We start from the raw sequence: 19,094 nt of genomic DNA on the forward strand, positions 1-19,094 counted from the left end.
GGAGGATTATTTCACTGTACATTGCTTCTATGCTGCTAACAACTGCCTGCCCATATAGATCAGAGCATATCGAGACTCAGGCCAGACTGAAAAAGTAAGGTAGAGATTTCAATTTATTTGCAAGACTACTGTTTCTTCTAAGATCAACACCAAAACCCAAGAGCTAAAAGCAGTACAGGTGTTGAAAATCAAATAAAAAAACATTTAAATATTAGCTTGCCTTATTCTAGGCAGATTCAGAACATTAGGAGTTAAATAATGCCATGGTAAAGCAACACAAATCAAGTTTTGTTTCTCTGCATGTCCCTTCTTCTGTAGTGAAGCCTCACCACAGCTCTGCCCAAAAAAGGAAAATCTCCAAGATGCCAAATTCTATGCAAAGTACCTAATGAAGGTCTGTGGAAACAGGCTAGGACCCAACAGATACAGTGTGCATTATCCTAATCACTCTGAAGAAAATATAAAACACAGGAGGGTCACACAAACAAGCACTGTTCAACATTATTAAAAAGTTAGAGTAAATTGACTATTTCTGCAAAATTAATACATATTTCTTAAGAAAGAACAAAGAAAAAAAATCATAGACATAGTCATGTCAAATAAAATTTATGAAAGGACCAGTAAAGAATCTCTGCAAAGCCAAGCAGAAAGTATGAGCAATTCTGCAACAACAGTTCTTCAGATGTATGCCAGAACATGCAACTACTTCAGCTATAAAATTGCTTTATTTCTATATTTCCTTCAAGTCATTTGCACGCAAGTTATTTGATGCAATATTGAAACAGAAAGCTATGTTATCACTGCACTTACAGCATTGTTTGCACAACCTCAGAACATCATGTGATAAGAGAAAACATGCATTAAAAATAACAATGAACAACTCAAAGCAGCCAGTGATTCACTTACAAAATATGTGCCTTTTTGACTGTTTAACTATTATTTGAATGTATCCTTTTCCTTTGTAATCCCATTGCCTTGAGCATGAAACATACCAGCTGAATCCCATATGAGTACCTTCCTGAAAGAATAAGCTAAAGACTTCACATCAAAATACTGCACAGATGAAAAAAGTTCTACTGAAGATAATGACTAATGTTCCCTCTGCTCCAGATGAAACCTATTTATAATACTCAGAGAACATCTGAAGATACATCTGAAGGAAACTATCACCTTCATTCTTGGGGGATAATTAAATGTGATTCGCAGAGCAAAATTTATCTATAAAATATTCCGAATACATGTGGAAGCCTGTTAAAACCTTGTCCAATTGCATTCATGTTAACAACAAGCATTACATACTTCAGCGTACTCAGTGAGCACAGGCATTGTGGGTTCAAACAGTCAGATGAGCTCACAAAATCTAAAATCCCAAGCCACAGAGGGAGGCAGCTGTGGGCAATATGCACAGGCTTTGTGCTTTTTTCATTTTAACTCAAGGGCACAAAAATATACTCATCAACTAAAACATATTGGCTTATTCTGAAAATACCATCTTGTGTTGCTACATTTCCCAGGGAGTTTTTTCTCAATGAAGGCTCATCTCCAATAGGAAAATGTGTTCTTTAGGATTTAGATGAGCTGTAACAACAAAGGAATAAAACCCAGTAGTTTGCTCTTTGAGGATCAGGGAGACCTGGGCTCCCACTTAAAGGCAGAGATATAGAGCCTTGGTTTGAGAAGATTTGCTCTCAGAGTTACTGTATCTTATAAGGCCAGAACAATCATCATCACTAATACATATCTTCCAGATATATTTAACAATAATAAAAACAAAACAAAAAACTCGCAAAAAATCCACAATCCCCTCCCAAAACAAACCAATCAAACCAAAACCAACAACAAACAAACCACAAACACACACACAAAAAAAAAAGATAAAACCCCCCCAAGCAAAACAAATGACAACAAACCAAAACTCCCCAAACCATCCTTTGGAAGTGGCTGATTAAAAAGAAAAATCTTGCTTTCATCTCTTCAGCAAATATATGCATGTCTGTGTGCGCAGATGTCTTTCCTGTATAGTCCACAGCATTTTTTCCTAGAGCCCATAGTATAAATGCCAAAAAGCACCTAAATTCAACAATCTAGAGACTGACTTAGTTTCTGTGCAGACTTCCATAGTACTATACAGTTCTTAGTAAACTGCACTGCCAGATTCAAGAGGTTGGCACTGCTTCCTATGTAACTGGTGTTTATTTGCATTCCTTGCAAATACAGTTATTTTCTAAGAGATAAATATATAACCAGGCTTGGAAAATCCCATTTGTAAACATGCTGGAGAATTCATGAATGGAAATGTGCCTGAGAAATCACATGAGCCTCATTCAAGGTGTAATCCACAACACCTGGATTCAAAAGACAGCAACTCCCAATCATACAGGCAAATGAGAACTACTTTGTAATCAAAGATCCTATATATTAATATTTTATGTTAAAAAATTATGAGGTAGAATCTTTTGTACTTTATGAAGGAGAATTGGATGGTTTTTTATTCAGTTATTAAATATGACTGAATAAAAAGTATTTTTTAATTCAACTAAGAAACAACCTTCTGAGAAGAAAACCCATTTACCTCTGACTTTTGTAATTTAGAACTAAATGACATTTAACTTACTTTTATCAAGCAATTTCTTACCTCAGGTCCTGGAGGACCCAATGGTCCCTGAGATCCAGGATCTCCCATTTTCCCCTTAAAAAAATCCAAGCAGTTAGATTTTTCATGATAATTGTTTTGAACAACAGATTGTTATGAAAATTTTTAAAACATCTCTCAGAAAGAAAGCCAGCAAGTGTTGAGATGACTTTTCCACTAAATAGGCAATTTTATAACTGCCTTTCTTTGAATTCACAACAAAAAATGCAAATTAGCTTTAGACATATAAATGGGGAGTCCTGGGATGGTCCAAATAGTCATATAAAACTGCCTTTAAATATACAGCAGTTTTCAGAATAAAATTACATATTATTTAAAAGTCCAGGAAGTAACTGCTATAGATATTGGTTTACATACCTACCTACATGGTTTAAGTATCCGATCATGGCCAAAGAAATAGCAGTTTTGTGATTAAGAATAGTAAAATTAGGTCCTATCCACATGTTACAGTGATTCTATTATATACAAATACTGACACACCAAAAAACTGACTTAAACATTTCTCTAAATTATCTGTTCTTCCAGTTTGCTGCTGCCATAGCTAGGTGTTCCTTGAGTAAAATTAAAGCCTGACTTGGAAAATATTTTTAAAATTTTAAACGTAAATGATTTTATTGTAAGTGTACTCTGCAAAGTTAAACATTACATTACATGCAGGACTGAAGTCTCGTATCTTAATTTAACATGGGTCAAGAAGTTAGGCACATTCAGTTTGTGCTTAAAATCCACAACTATTCAAAAAGAGGCTAATCCACATGCTTACCTTTAAATGAAAATACTTATTTCTTTAAAGGCAAAAAGGCTGAGTTTTTCCATCTAAGCTTAAGCAAAATTGTGTGAGTTTTTGCAGGATTAATGTTTATACTATAAATTCTCTGGAACAAAAAGTATTTTTTTAATTGAATTTAAGTGCCTACAACATTCATGAACTCTTAATAGGTTTATCAGATAGTGGCTTGACTGCACGTAAGAAAATCGAGATTGAAGCGATTAATTCTTTAACAGCATTAAGTATTGGCTGCTTTTAATTATACACCCAAAAGAAGCAGATAGTATCAAATGTAACAACAATATATAGTGATTTTTCGAGAGCAAAAATTGATGTGCAAACTTACTGGGGGTCCTGCCTTTCCTCTGATCCCTGGGGGTCCTGGTAAACCAAGAGCACCCTGAAAAATGAAAGCTATTAAATACACATGAAAATGTATTGTTATGTTATTTCAGAAACAAAAGATTGCTACACTTTGCCGCCTGAAACAGACTTTGAAATAATTCTGCGGGATAAGACATGTTTTCTAACGTTCAACTTTCATCAAAAGAGTTCTCACAGGATGGGCTATTTCAGTGACTTCTGATGTAGTAGCCAAAGACAAAAAGGTATTTATCCGAGTTTCACAATATGAAGGAGCATGCCAGACCACATGCTGCTGCTAACCACAGCTGGTCCAGGTGAGCTGCAGAAGGGAAAATTATCTTTTACAAGAGTTTCTTTGCAGGTTTCAGGTCATACCATAATTCCTTTCTTGTTTGATGCATCTCTGAACAGAGATGAGCAGCCAGAATTCTGCCCATGCCCTTTACTCGTCTTTATTCACTACTTTCCATAGCTAAGTTTTAATTAGCACAGCATTTCTTAGAAATATATTAATTCAGTGGTATCCAGTAACTTTTACTACTGCATTCTACTTTTATGCAACTCACCTGCTGCATTTTAAGAGACTCAGAAGCCTGACAAAGTTGCTGAAATTGGACAATTTTATAAAACAATGCAATTATAAATTACCTTGTCTCCTGGGTACCCCTGGTCTCCTGGCTCTCCTGCAAGGCCATGTTCACCCTAAACAACATATTATTTTATACTTAGATATGTATGTGGCTTAAAATGGGGTAGTAATCAGAGAATGAGAAAGATTAATCCAATATTTACTATTTAAAATTAACACAGATCCTTGGATGACAATGCAAGATGTTCCATTGAACCACCCCTTCCAGGAAACTGGATATTGTTATGCCCAGTAGTAAGAGCTCTGTCCCGAAATAAGTTTGTCTAAAGTACCAAATTACGAGACTGACGTAATTTCAAAAAATCAAAATTGGAAGAGAAATCAAAAGGAAAAGGGAAAGGCTTTGTCAAATATATTATTTCACTCAAGATTCAATGAAAGTAGTCTGAAAGAACTATACATCTCTAAGATAATGGAAATATTTAAATCACCTTATCACCTTTCATTCCAGGCTGTCCCACACTCCCTGGGAGACCCTATTAAAAGGAAGAAAACAAAAATCCAATGCTTGTCTATAATTTGGAAAGCAGAATAGCCACCAGGCTGTGCGATTGTTTAACACCATACCATGGGCCCTGGAATTCCTGATGGTCCACTCGGTCCTGCTGGCCCAATGCCTCCCTACGAGACAGCAAGAAAGGTGACTGCATTAAACATTTGATGAAATGAAGTAACTTAAAGACTGGTAACAGAATGTGACATTTTCTGCACCACAGACAGAAACCAAAATCATCTTCAGGCTAATTTCTTGGGGGAAAAAGTATCTGTATTATAAGCCCTCCCCCTTTACAGTTCCCAACCACATCAGCAGAAACACAAGACATCAAACTTCCCTCTTTTCCTGCAGATTATGTATTCAGGAGAAAATAGCAGTGCATTACGCAATTCAGAATAAGGAAGCTTTCTTTTGTACTGCAGCTGCACATTCAGTAGCTATTCCCTCTGTCCTCAGGGTTACATGACATCACTACTCTGGAAGCATCAAATTATTTGGCTTGAAAGAATTATTCTACCAAGAGTAGCATCATAAAAAGTGACTTTTACTGGGATCTCTCATCTCTCAGTGACTTCTACAAGTTAAAAAAAAATAAAATTAATAAAAGGATTCTTTCGAAATAGCAAACGTGCAAACTTAACCTAAGTTCTAACAGGCGTGCTAAATTTTTCTCTTCTCATGTGTCTTCAAAGCCCTTACTACATCTCTCCTTTCTGGGATTTATATGGACAGTTTTATGAGTTAAAAAAGAAATGTGAACCAGAAATTAAGAATCTTATAAGATCAACACAGCAACACCAATAATATTAATGAAAGATCACAGAATGGTTAGGTTTGGAAACGACCTTAAGATCATCTACTTCCAAACCCCTGCCATGGGGCAGGGATGCCTCACACTAGACCATGTCACCCAAAGATGGTGAGCTACACCTAAAGAATTATTTACCAACAGTTAAAACTATATTACAGATGGAAAAGTCTATCTACTTTCTGCCTATTCTACCTCTGGGGAAAATAAAAAGAAAAAAAAAGGCAGTGTTATACCTCTGTGGCTATGCAAGCATTTAGCAACAAATATGAATACAGAAACCTTTTGCCACTCGCTGAGAGCGACATGGAAAAGATGAGATGGACACCTACTGATATCCAGTTCAGCACACATTCATTATTCTCTATAGACTCTTTCAACAATGTTACCAAGAATATTCTTCTGCAGCCATCACCAGGCTCATGGCTCACTAAAGAAAAAGGAAGACTGATGACTTCGTGTCTCAATGGTGCTTGCTAAACCTCCAGAGAAACTTGCAACTCTATATTGCTTTAGCTTCCCATGACTGCTTAAATGACATATTCAGTCATACTAGCTGATGCCAAGATAAATTGTTTACATTGCTGTCTGTTAATTGTGGTATATATTCTAGTTCTAAGCATTTCTGTATTAATGATACTGTATGTTGAAATGCATTCTTGTGGTAAAATTAGCATTGACTGAAAAATCACAGAGGGATGCCACGCTGGGAAATATAGTTTAAAAAAGCAGTAGGAAGAAATTCCAAAAGAGCTTTACAAAATTCAGGTTGATGAAGCTCCTGTCACAGTCTCCAGGGATATCGGCTGACTCAATTAACAGCAAAGAACTGGAAGTACACAAAAATAAAACTGAAAAATAATCTCACTGATAAGAAAAGGGTTTATTTAGTAAATCTGTCAGATTTTTAAATCATCCTCTGTCTACAACAGCCTTGCTATATGTTAAGCACATGCTTATCAGATCGCTGACAGAAAATAAAAAAAAAAAAAAAAATCTTTTCAGCTACATAAAACATACCTTTTCCACCATTTCTATGTGACAGGTGAAACTAAAACCAAATTGCTTTTCCTGTCAAAAACATAAGCTCCCAGAAAAGGAAAAGTAATGCTTCCTACAATTAGGTGGGCTTGGGTTTTTTTTAAGGGAAGGGGGAGGGGGGGGAACTAAAAATACAAATAAAAGCTAGCTCTGGTAACTTTAGTCATAAATTTTCTGAAAGTCTTCATCTTACTAAAACTCATGGCCTTGCAAGTCTTGAGAGACTGACTGCTCACCGAGCCAAAACCCTGAGCTTGGCAACAGCTTTGTATATTGCAAAAATGATGGAAGAAAGGAATTCTTGGCCTCAGCTTGCTGATGCTGTTCCCTTTGCCATTGTTCTCATGAACAAACATAAAATATAATTAGCTCCTGACACTGCATACAGCTGGGCTGGACAAGCTACCTGAATTAATGTTTTGGTTTCTGCCAGAATAATGTATTTAATCTCATGTTCAATACTGCATTTTGTAACACTATAACGTGTTATAATTGACTAAGTATTTTAGAACAAACATTGAGGCCTCTAGTTCTTTATGCAGTTTTGGATGAACGCTAGCATCTGCCTAGTAACGGCCATGTGAAAACAGAGGCCAGGGTGCACAAACCCATTTGGAGAGCAGGGGTGGTCAAGGAACAGGGCTGTACTGCACAAGCTGTACTTGGGGATACTGGGGTCACCTGAAATACTCCAAAAGTCTTAGTGAAATTCTGCTATAGTTTAAAGAGCCCAATGGTCCCCTGTAAAGAAACTCTGGAACAAAGCACAGCTCTTCCAATTATCTTACTGATTGGGAAAGTGGGAACCAGAGGAACTAATATGATGTAATGCAGATCACAGAGGAATGTATGATAGTAAATTTTACTGATGATGCCTATACACTGTATTAGTATCTACAAAAGACTAATGAACTAGATACTGAAGTCCTCTTTAGCCATATTCTGACCTTATTTCAAAATCCCAACTAGAATTGCTGATGCTTTGGAAGCTTCCGAAGGGTGTTCAGGAACAGGGAGGAAATGCTGCTGGGGCATCTTCCTGAACTGCAAAATGTTACTGTACCGGAAAGGTCTTATCTACCACAGAGAGTTAACTGCCCCATATTAGCAATGCTAATGTGTCTTGGCTAAATTAAAGATAACTTTAAAACCACTCTAATATATCTGTAAAGATATATTAAGCTGCCAGAAGGATGTACACTGATACTACCTTTATGGAGACACACTTCTACATCATAAGAATTTGTCCATACCTATTTTTGTTCACACATTTGTCACCCCAAGCACTAAACTATATTAAGACCAGAAGCTCATTTGCAAAATTATCCCTGCCTCCAAAAATGTCATTGGTTTTCAGCATATGTACATGCATCTCGGCTACAAACACACAAGTTTAGGGATCAAAGGAGCTCTCCTCTCTATAAAAGACCCCTAATTCCTTGCAGTCCAACGGAGCTGTTGCAGGTGATGTAAAGTTTCCAACAGGTCTGGGGGTCAAACTCCAATTCCAACAACAGGTGAAAATCAGCACACTCCCTGTCAAAGTCTGTTTCAAATTGCCACACTGCAAAACTAAAAACTATAGACAGGAAGAATCAGCTTAGTAATTGCACAAAATGTCAGTTCCTATGCTTTACTTTTTTGTCTTTACTTTGGATACAAACTATGTAGAGCACATGGGCACATAATCTTTTTTACACAGCTGGTATTGTGCAAGAGTCCCACATATAAGCAGGAGATGGACTTCACAGGCAAAACAATTATTGATTTCATGCTGGTCAAAATCCAAATATGCCATCAAATTTTTCTTTTAAGAAGTAGCTCTCATTGTGCTTATATCTGGATATGCAGAAGTGGTAAAAGCTTTGGTGACTGAAAGTGATTTCTATATTTCACAAAGATTTACTGACGTTCAATCTCTCTGTGTTAGTGACTGCAACTCAGCAACATGGCTAGTGGAGTCAAAATGGCTATTTTAGTCAAAATAATCAATAACAATCTTTTTAGAAGTGATAGTAGACTTTTTTAAAAACCTCAGATACATTTGTACAATTATTAAAATCACTGAGATGAAATTCCAAAAATGGTCACATATGAAAGAAAAGCAAACTATAATTCAAGGCAAATTCTCAAAAGTGCAACATCTAATCTCATGAGTGGTTCAACTGGCTGACATATATCAGCTGACAAGAACACAATGAATCATGATTACATGCTGAAGTCTGGAAGCCATAAAGGTTCCTTGACCAAGCTTGTGTACCTTTACTATAGCAATGCCATAACAATCCCAAACAAGCAGCAAGGGACAGCTTAGAGGAATATTTCTTGTTATGAACATATCATTAAAAAGATATTAATAATGGAACTCAACTGTTATACTTCAAAGGAAAAGTCAGATGACCATCAGTGTAAACTAACAAACTTTTAAAAAATGTTTCAGATCTCCAGATATCAAAAACCCCACCACTGGAGACAATCATGGCTTTCTTAATTCAAGTGTAAACATGCTATTTTCTCCCATATGTTATGAACTATGAACACAGCTGGGTAGCCAGCCTTGATTGAGCCAACATCAAGAAAAAAATCCAGGTCCTCTATCAGTAAACACATGATTTACTTAAAATAAGGGAGTGAGAGTAGACGTTATGATAGTACCAGTCTTTCCCACCTCCTGTAGGACTCATTCCTGTCACAGAGCTTCTCTAGTGTATTTATACAACTACCGCTTGCAACTCGATAATGAGCATCACATTCTAAAAACATTTTTAAAGAAATTGAATATGATACTGTAAATAAGATAAACTAATTCTGTTTAGGAATTGATTCTGCTTAGAATTTGGTAGCCATATACAGGAATGAATAAAGGCTGTGTTAAAATGACTGAGAGTACTGCACTTTTTCAGAAAGTAATACTGGCTTTAGGGTTATAAACTAGCAAACATGGCTATTGCAAATAAATACCATGACACACCAGATCAGAAATAAGTATACAAATCCAAACCAAGTTTAGAAATACTCCATACCAACAATATGACAGCAGTTTTGTAGAGTGATTTTAATTAAAATCATGGCTAACTAAAACAAAATCTGTTAAAATCCCTGGATTCTTATATTTGTCTTTATTATTTCACAAACATGCAAGATAAATATTCTAATGAAGCCACATCAAAGTAACTAATAAAGTGTACTCACTCTTAGTCCTGGAAATCCAGGAGGACCAACACCACCAACAATTCCCTTTAAAGAAAAGGAATTTTAGATTATCTGAATTTTAGCATTTAAAAAAATTCCCAATGATAAGATAAACAAAAGTGATCTGCAAAGCAAGTCGGTTGGAATTCTTATAGAGAGTTCCTGAAGAATGACAGCTTATCACTGTCCAGGGGAACATGCTTATTAAAACCCCTGTTTGTGGAATCAGATATCAAGATATTTGCATCATAAAATCATTCCTGCATTACCAGGGAATATGAAATTTTCTTTTACAATGATATTTAAATTGGAAAGAAGAAAAAAGCTTTTTTTGGGGGTGGAAAAAAAACCCCAAACAACCCAAGCAAATCACAAGAAATTATTAAGATTCCTTTTAAAGATAAATAGGACACCACCTCAGGTCACAGAAAGACCTTTGCAAATTAAAGGCTACATTCTCTTTATGAAAAAATATTTCTTGATACAAACTACAGTATTTGTACCTTATGTAGAAGTAACAAATTCAACAGTACTCTACTACTGCCTCTGTTGCACTCAAGTTTAACTCAGCAGAGGCTAAACTTCTCTGGAAAACGATTACCAAGTCTGTTTGCCCAGTGTGTAAGGGTTATTGTAGACCTCCAGATCAGCATGCTTTGCCCAGGCTGTCCCAAAACCTGGGACCTGCTACTCAATGGATATCATACAGAGGGTTCACTGCAGCCCATCAGCACCCATACTGAAGGGAAGTTTTAGGCAAACAAATGAGCCCATTCTGATGCTGTCCAACAGGAAGGGCATGGCTGCTGAGCATGGCACAGAGGACACCTTTGTGCTCTCCTCCTTCCTCTGGTGCCTTCACACCTTCTCCAACCTATTCCAAACTAACCACAGGGGAAGTTGAACATTCTGTCAACATCCTCCAAGGCAGACTGACATCCTCAGAGAACCAGGAGGGTGTTGTGGAAATGAAGGATGGCATTGCTCACTTAAGCAGAAGAAATTAGGCATGGAGACAAATGTCATTAGTGTCAAGTCAGCACAGGGGAAGAAATGCCTTCCCTTCGAGTTCCTGCCACCACAGGCCTCCCAGGCAGCCCCTACTCTCCACTGCCAGCTCAGGAACAGGCTCTGTAAATATTCCATTAGCATTGCAGCTCCCTGCAGCTGCAGCTCTGGCCCCTTGCCTGAACAAGTCCTGCAGGGTGAGTTTTGGGGGAGGAAGAGAGAGGGGTTGCTGCCTGTCGGAGAAGGCAGTAAGATCAGCAGCTGTCTTGGCAGATTAGAACAGGCTTCTATGTGAAGTTCAAGCCTATAATTTCGGATCCAGGCTTTTAGAGCTTGTTTCTATTAAAGTACTGTTTTTCTGCAGATTGTGTGGAAAGACAACGTCTGTTTTATCGGGAATGCAGGGAGACTTGGGAGTACCAGGAAAGGAAGGAAGAACTAACCTTTTTACGTAATTTGCAAAGCAGCTGGTGACGCTCACAACCCCTCAGAGGGCTTTCAAGACGCAAAACACCATACTGACATCACCTGAGATTCTCACAAGCAGAACTTCGCCTCAGGGACCAAAAATGCAAAATTTTTTTCCTATGTTCCAAAATGCTGACACCAAATGTCGATAATCAACCAGCAAAACTGATATAAGCTCTTCTAAACTTAAGTTTCTAAGATGAGTGTCAGGACAGGGCAGGCCTTCAGAAACGAGACCATCTCTGCCCGGTTGCTGGCTCTGGTCCATATTAGAACAACCTTTAGACAAAAACTGATAGCAGTTTCCAAAGAAGCATCCAACAGCAAAAGCAGATGCAAATCAGCTGCTCTTTTGCCCAGCATTTATTGCTGTTCCCTTATCTGTCCTGAAGCCCTTTCACTGATTTCTCATATCAAAAGAAACCTGAGCATGGAGTCCACAGCCAAAGTTTCCCTACAAATACAGCAAGACAGCAAAGCTCCTTTGAGGGCAGCCAGCGAAGTGACGTGACTGTGCCACAGTTTGAATACCATACCATGAGAGCACTTTAGCCTGTACATGCTGCCAAGGACAAAGCTGTTATCATACTGATTATAACGCACTAAATGACATACTAGTGTAATTGTATTCAGTAACAGTTCAAAGGATGAAATCAACTATCAAATGCACAAGCAAAAAGCATATGAAAGCTGGGGGTTTGGCACGCACACAGAATCCTATTTTGTTAAGGTGATCTTAGAATAATGGTTTGAATAAACAACGCAAAGGTATATCCAATGCAAGAATTTTTGAAGACAAAACATTCATCAGTAATGCAATGAGCACAGCAAGACATCTGATTCTCAAAGTAGTTAGCACATGCAGCAGTGGAAACTGTTCTCTGATCAACTTTCTGGTTCTTTTCTCTCTTTTTTATACCACTGCTTACTTTAGTTCTATCCTAGCAATTTCCATGGAAATTAACAGTCCAAGATCCTCCTGTGGACTTCAAGACATCACTTTTGAGGCAAAAGATGCCTTTCCATTTGAGAGAGGAGTGAGTGTTACAAATTTTACCATGCTAATCAACACATAATCCAATACTTACAGGATTCCCATCTGGGCCAGGGGGGCCTCTATTTCCAAAGTCACCTGGAAAACCCTAAAGCAGAGGAGAGAAAGCTTGTTCTTTGTTATCCAAGACATGAAGGGCGGTCTAAACACAAATTTCTAAAGGTATTAGAAATTGGGACATCAGCAAGTGGATTCAGTGAGTAAGATGGAGGAAAGGGAGAAGCAGAAAGTTTCAGCTGCACAGTTCAGATGAACAGTGGTGTTTGTCTCCTAAAATAATAACCAAAAAAAGATAACTATACATAACGTAAGCATAAGACAAAATCAGATGACTGAAGTGCTTTAAGAGCAATATGAAGCAGGTATTACTTGAATTGTTTGCTTGGAGTCTCTTTTCCTATTCAGTATTTTTACTTCAATTTTTTAGCTGTTGCCTTCAGCATTCACTAAAACATCCGCCTTTTGTTCTTTCCTTACTCTTCGCCAAATATTAATGGTTGCAGTCTCAGTGTAACACATGTTCATTAGAAATCAACTTTTTCATCCTTCTGGCACAACACTGTCCCTAGAAATGTGAATATTTGCCTTACTCTGCACCTAGAGACTTAAACAACTACTTTACTGGTTCCAATTTTTCTTTCTTCCTCCTAGGTTTGTTTTTCTTCTTTCTGATGTTGCCCATTGCCAAGGCATGAGTTGCTTAGGAAAAGTGGTTTAGGTTTCACAGTTTTTTTTGTTTGAATTTAAAAAAAACCCAAAACTTTTAATAATGTAATTTGTATAATTTAAAATTAATTTTTATCAGCATACTATTGCCAGGCAGATCTCACTGTTTCCCTGGAAGAGCCACATGAAGCTAATACCAAACTCATGCAATATGTTGGAACAACTTTATAGGCTCTTAATTCCCATCACCATGCACGATACTGTGGATTAGTCTGAGACATGCTTAACACTCCCTGTACCATCTGTTGGGTTGATTTTGGTTGGATTTTTTCTATATTCTCCTGCAAATTCAGGGAAGCAAAAGATAGGAAGGTCTCTCACAATGAAATTATTATTCAGGATCTGATCATGGAACTCACAAATAAGAATCTATAGCCATAATTGTAAGATATGACAGTATACATCTTTATACTGTTACTGTCTTATTTAAAAAGTAGAAGTTCATAGGTTAACATCAATAGATTTAATTGATTTTCAATCTGTGCACCATTGGCCAGATTTTTGCACAACTCTGAAAACATACCGTAGTATTTCACACATGCAGAATGCATATATGACCGTGCCTATGTTGTTAAAAGCTTGATAAGATGTAGGCAAAGATTGATTTACTACCCTTTCTTTAATAGCATAGTATTTTGGTTGTAGTGCCTACCATTGGTAGATATTGGAAGAGACAGAATTGCTGTAACACACATGAATATCTTAAAAACCAAACCAAACCCACAAAAACAACACACAAATGAGGCATCAAAAGTGAAATGGATAATGCAATGGGACAGTTTTACTAGGCACCAGATTATATAAGCAGGTCACATAACAGTTCAGTTTATATACAGCAGGAACCCAGTATAGCATGAGTTATGAAAGGGACAGATTACCTACAGTCATCATGATCCCATTCTCAACAGCATGTTCTAACTAATGCTGACAAAACTTGTTAGTAGAAAAATGAAAGGAAAATGCAACATAGGAGAACAGTCATAAAGTCCAAAATTGGAAGTAATAATATTTCTGTGCAACAGGTGTTTTGTTACATCAATATCATCATTTAACATGACTAATAGCATACAAAAGATGACTACTCATAATTTTAATATAAAACAGAACCTGTTTTTACAGTTAAAATGGACTTGATTAATAAATTTTTGGTATAATTTACAAGGTCTGTTCTATCACATTGACCACTGGTTATAACTAACCCCACATAGAAGAAAACTATGCAAAAACATTCTCCCAAATGTGGTCAAACTATGTATGTAACAGCACTATGAATCATACTAACAGGACAGATAAGGCATTAAAAATACTGCAGAACTAGCCAAATTTTGTATTACAAGAATAAAATGGAAAGAAATTGAATACATATGCTTTTGCTATGAAATATTTTCTTTAAAGCATATTGTATGCAAATCTAATCTAAAATTCAAACAAATCCTCACTCTATAATCTTCACAATATTTTGGCAATTGAATATTTTGTTCCATTTCATATATGCCAGAGATGTTACAAATATGAATAACTATTCAATAAGCCTGCATTTTGAATTGTAAGTGTACAATCCCTTGCACGATCCACTTATACTTCAATATTACTTTCCAGAAATGAGCTCATATTTGGGATCTGTTTTATTTCAAAAGGATCTCTGCCAGTCAGGTTATTTTCCTCCCCAAGAATTATTATTGACAGAAGTTTTGTCCAAAGAAATAAGTTGTATCCTAGAACACAAAATGAAGAGCCTGATTTCAGACAATATGCAATTCTCATACCAAATTTCCTTTAGTGACAGTGCCAGGCCCCAAAGCACCGATCTTCTTAACTCTGGGACACTCTGTCACAAGACATTGTCATCACAGCTATCATTGTTTGGGGTTAAAATAACACACGTTCTCTAAGCTTGCAATCCAGCAAAGTACTTCAAATCACGTTCCCATGCAATTGCTTCCCTGGTTTTGTGCCTGTATTAGTAGCCTTTAGTCAAATGAGTACTTTATAGATCATAGAAAAGATTTGGAATGAATCTTGGGACTGAGGAAATGACACTGCAGAGAAACCAGGACTGACTGAAGGTAACCACGAGCATTGCGCAGAGGTGCTTTTGGTGCTGTCACCTATGTGAAACCTCTCCAAACTGATTTATATAAATAAAAGTCCTTATCAGAGCATAGCTTGAAAGAAGTTGTGCTCTTATTGTAAATGAAAAATAACGGCTTACCACAGCATGCACAGCACCAACTGTTAGGGACTGAAACAAACTACTACACTGGCAATCAGAAGCCTCAGTGAACACTGCTGCTGTGAATTGAGGTTATAATGCAAAACATGTTTTCAGAGTAGCCTCCTGTCACCTCCTCTTCCTTTTCCACATTGAGCACAAGCCTTTGTTTTCCATCCAGGTTTTCCTCCTTAAATACTGCACGAGACTCATCAGCACAATACACTGCCAACTACTGCAAGGTATTGAAGGCATAGACCCCTCCTTGCTCACCACTCAGATGCACAAAGTAGCATTTGATTCAAATTATAAGTAAACTACAATATGGTCAACAAGCACGGGAGCACTCTGTTCTGCTAGCTAAATAATTAAAAAACAGATTCTTTGATTTTATAGCTTTTATAGCAGCTTCAGAAAGAGGAGTCTAGCAACGTAATGACACTTTGCTTGCCCTTTGTTATATCAAAAGGAACTCTCTCAAAGGCTAGTGCCTTTTTTTGACTGGTTTTAGAATTCTCTGCAACTTTCATAGCATACATAGGGGTCAAATGATGGTAGCCACACTACTACTGCTAAAGAAGCTTGTTCAACATTCTAGATAAAAATCATCTGAACTGCTCAGTGCAACTGAGTGCACAACTGGAGAATGCTATTGCCATTTCCAATCTCAAACCACAAGCAAGTTAAAATTGGAAACTCCTGGATAGCTTCAAAGACTTAAAATAATAAGGCTGCAGCAGAAAACAAGCACTTTGCACTGAAGATATACCACAGGAAACATGTAAACCTTGATAATGTATACTTGGCAGATTTGTGTTTATTCTCAGCTGTAGAAATATATGTTAAGTAGAGGACAGCTTTAATTTACCATTGTCCAGAAATATCAGACATGAGAAGCAGCTGATCTGCATTCAAACCAACACCAAAATCAGACTTATAAAACTTGCATCATATGTACATCTTGTGCTAACACTAATTATACAGAATATATTTATGTGTTTCTGTCATCTTTTAACCCTCAGCTAACTGGTATCAGTAACCAGCCACAAGGCTCAGCATGTTAAATCTTCCTCACTTCAGAACATCTGAAGTAGTTGTAATCTGCATAGAATTTGCAGCACTGCAAAGAACCAATGAAAAGTCAACTATGGAAAAAATAAAACTAAAATTTTTCAGCTGATTAAAGTTACAGAGTGAATTACGGGCGCATTGGCAGCAGAAATTGTAACAAGCGTTAGAAGCTGTACCTGTCTCCCTTTAGGACCTCTTCTTCCACGGAAGCCTGGGATGCCCTGAGAAAGAAATAACCCATCATAAGTAGATTTTCTTTTCCTCAATAGCTTAAATTCAAGTAATTAACCTCCACTTGATTGGAAAACACAGTGTGAGAAGAAACGCCATAGAAAAAGCAATTAGCAAAGAATCAGAGGGACAATGCCCTATAACAGGGTGGCAGAAACACAAACTTTGCTTGTCTTCACTGTGGCCACATCAGAACAACTATAAAGAAGGGCCATATCCTGATTCCATCAAATTAAAGGCCAGACATCCTTTGTGCCTAAGAAAAGCAAGAAAAGGCTCACGTACAGAGTGACAGAGATTAAGATTTCTAGGACTGGTTTTATTACAAACATCATCTGACAACTGACAAATAATTATTAATTACTGACTGAAATTGCTTCAATGAAAAATACTCATTATAGACCCTTGGTGGTAAGAAAAAAAATACCCCTAATCCTTGCAGCTCTAGATTAAATTCAAATAATAATTTACAGCTGCTGACCCCCATTTAACTTTAGCACCAGTGCATTTAATTAATTAGACTAATTAGATATAACCTATTTATTTAATAGAATCACAGAATGGCTTGGGTTGGAAGGAATCTTAAAGCTCATCCACTTCCAACCCCCTGCCATGGACAGGGACACCTTCCACCAGACCAGGTTGCTCTAGTCCCATGGGCTTGTGCACCTTCACGTTCCTTAGATTATCTTGAACTCGATTTTCTCCCACAGCAGGCAGTTCTTCATTCTCCCAGTCCCTTTCCTTCCCTTCCCTTCTGTGATTTGGGAGGTGTGGCTGGAACATGTGTCAGTGAAGACTAAGGCAAAAGGAGTTATGGAGGACCTTGGCCTTCTCCATGTCCCGGGTGACCAAGTCTCCCATTTCCTTCCAAAGGGGCCCACATTCTCCCTCCTCTTCCTTTTATCCCCTATCTACCTATCGAAGTTTTTCTTGTTGCTCTTATTTCTTCTACATCAGTTTTGCTTTTAGAAAAAGATTCAAAGGAATGGTTATACCATGTACATTTTTCCCCATTCTAACATACCTTGCATTACCACCCAATCATCAATATTTCATTAATGTTTCATTAAACCTACCCTTTCTCCTTCAGGTCCTGGTTGTCCTGCCATACCTGGAGGTCCAATGAAACCCTAAAAAAAAAAATGTAAGAACAATTCTTGATTGCAAGGCTGCTTCCCACCAACACTGCTTGTCCTTCAGTATTGGCCATCTGTGAGTTCAATACCCAGAGATTAAATTCAGGCTCATTTGAAAGTACCAGTGAAGCTCCATCAACTTAAATTTGTGACTAGGATTTACTCTCCAACCAACAGAAAAAACAATTTCCTTTTACAAGGGTATAGAATCAACTACTAAAGAAGCACTAAGACAGTGTTCCAATACAACGAAGTTGGATTAGAGACCTTATTTATTAGAGTAAATGAAATATAAAAAAGCTGCTGAAGTTAATCTTACTAATGAAATACATCAGAAAGCATGTTCTCATCTGTGATCACTGCTATATGCCAGAGCCCCAGAAAGTTCACCCTGTCATAGGCAAAGTGTTTTTCTTGAAGTTCAGTCACAATGCATTTCTTTCCCATCTTCCCCTCAAAGGCAGAAATAGATCCTCTCATATAATCAGCTGCATGGACACAGAAACATACGGTTGGCACAGCAGAAACAATAGTACTATTCACAAAAATAGTACTAGAGATGAACTCCAAACTACCAGATTCAAACTGAGATTGCAATAGAAATATTATTAGGTAATAAAAAAGAATCCTTTGCTTTCATCTCGCTCTCTCCAATCCTCCAATTGTAATGATTTGGGATTTTGGGTTGCCCTTTTGAAAGTAAGGAAAACAAAGGCACTTTTTTTCCTACAGTTTCTTAAAACAGCTGATAAACAGAGTATAGTTTGCAGGAATGTTCTAAACTTAAAGCTCTAAAGATACTCTGTAGATGTTGCTATACACCTCCATGGCACAGTAGCCTGCCTCAACAAGGCTGCATCATCGTTTTTTATTGGAAGTTGCTTGTAGAATTCATATGCAGGACTTAGCCTTAAGACCTGACAGGTGTTCTTCCCTAAAATTCCTCATATGTTGGCCATTTTTAGCTTTGTGTAAACAGAGACGTAGTAACTTTTCAATAAGTGAATGCGATCACTTAATGTCTTGGTTGAGGGGAGAATGAGACAAATGCATTGAGAATCTAAGCACAAATAAACTGAAGAAATGTAAAAGATACAGTCCCTGAGGGTGCAATATCTGTTGACACTTGATCCTGACAAACTAATTTTCCCCATCACTGTAACGAAAACTGACACCAAAAAAACCCACCCCAAAAAAACAGGCATATGTTT

The 19,094-nt window shown here is 37.3% G+C and overlaps 1 protein-coding gene across 4 annotated transcripts in view; it reads right to left on the reverse strand.

The window, feature by feature from the left end:
• COL24A1 (collagen type XXIV alpha 1 chain) overlaps positions 1-19,094 on the reverse strand; it is a 138,786-nt gene that overhangs the window by 80,513 nt on the left and 39,179 nt on the right. For all 4 annotated transcript variants that reach the window (XR_004389952.1, XM_030495241.1, XM_030495242.1 and 1 more), the window contains 9 exons: positions 17,824-17,877; positions 16,690-16,734; positions 12,539-12,592; positions 9,975-10,019; positions 5,005-5,058; positions 4,869-4,913; positions 4,437-4,490; positions 3,769-3,822; positions 2,636-2,689 (listed from right to left, as the gene is read on the reverse strand). Coding sequence is in view for 3 of the 4 variants with exons in the window: in XM_030495241.1 (XP_030351101.1) it covers positions 2,636-2,689; positions 3,769-3,822; positions 4,437-4,490; positions 4,869-4,913; positions 5,005-5,058; positions 9,975-10,019; positions 12,539-12,592; positions 16,690-16,734; positions 17,824-17,877 (459 nt within the window). In the remaining variant the exon portion in view is untranslated. The remainder of the gene's footprint in view (positions 1-2,635; positions 2,690-3,768; positions 3,823-4,436; positions 4,491-4,868; positions 4,914-5,004; positions 5,059-9,974; positions 10,020-12,538; positions 12,593-16,689; positions 16,735-17,823; positions 17,878-19,094) is intronic.

Source organism: Strigops habroptila, chromosome 8 (genome assembly GCF_004027225.2).
Source record: "Strigops habroptila isolate Jane chromosome 8, bStrHab1.2.pri, whole genome shotgun sequence".
NCBI lineage: Eukaryota > Metazoa > Chordata > Aves > Psittaciformes > Psittacidae > Strigops > Strigops habroptila.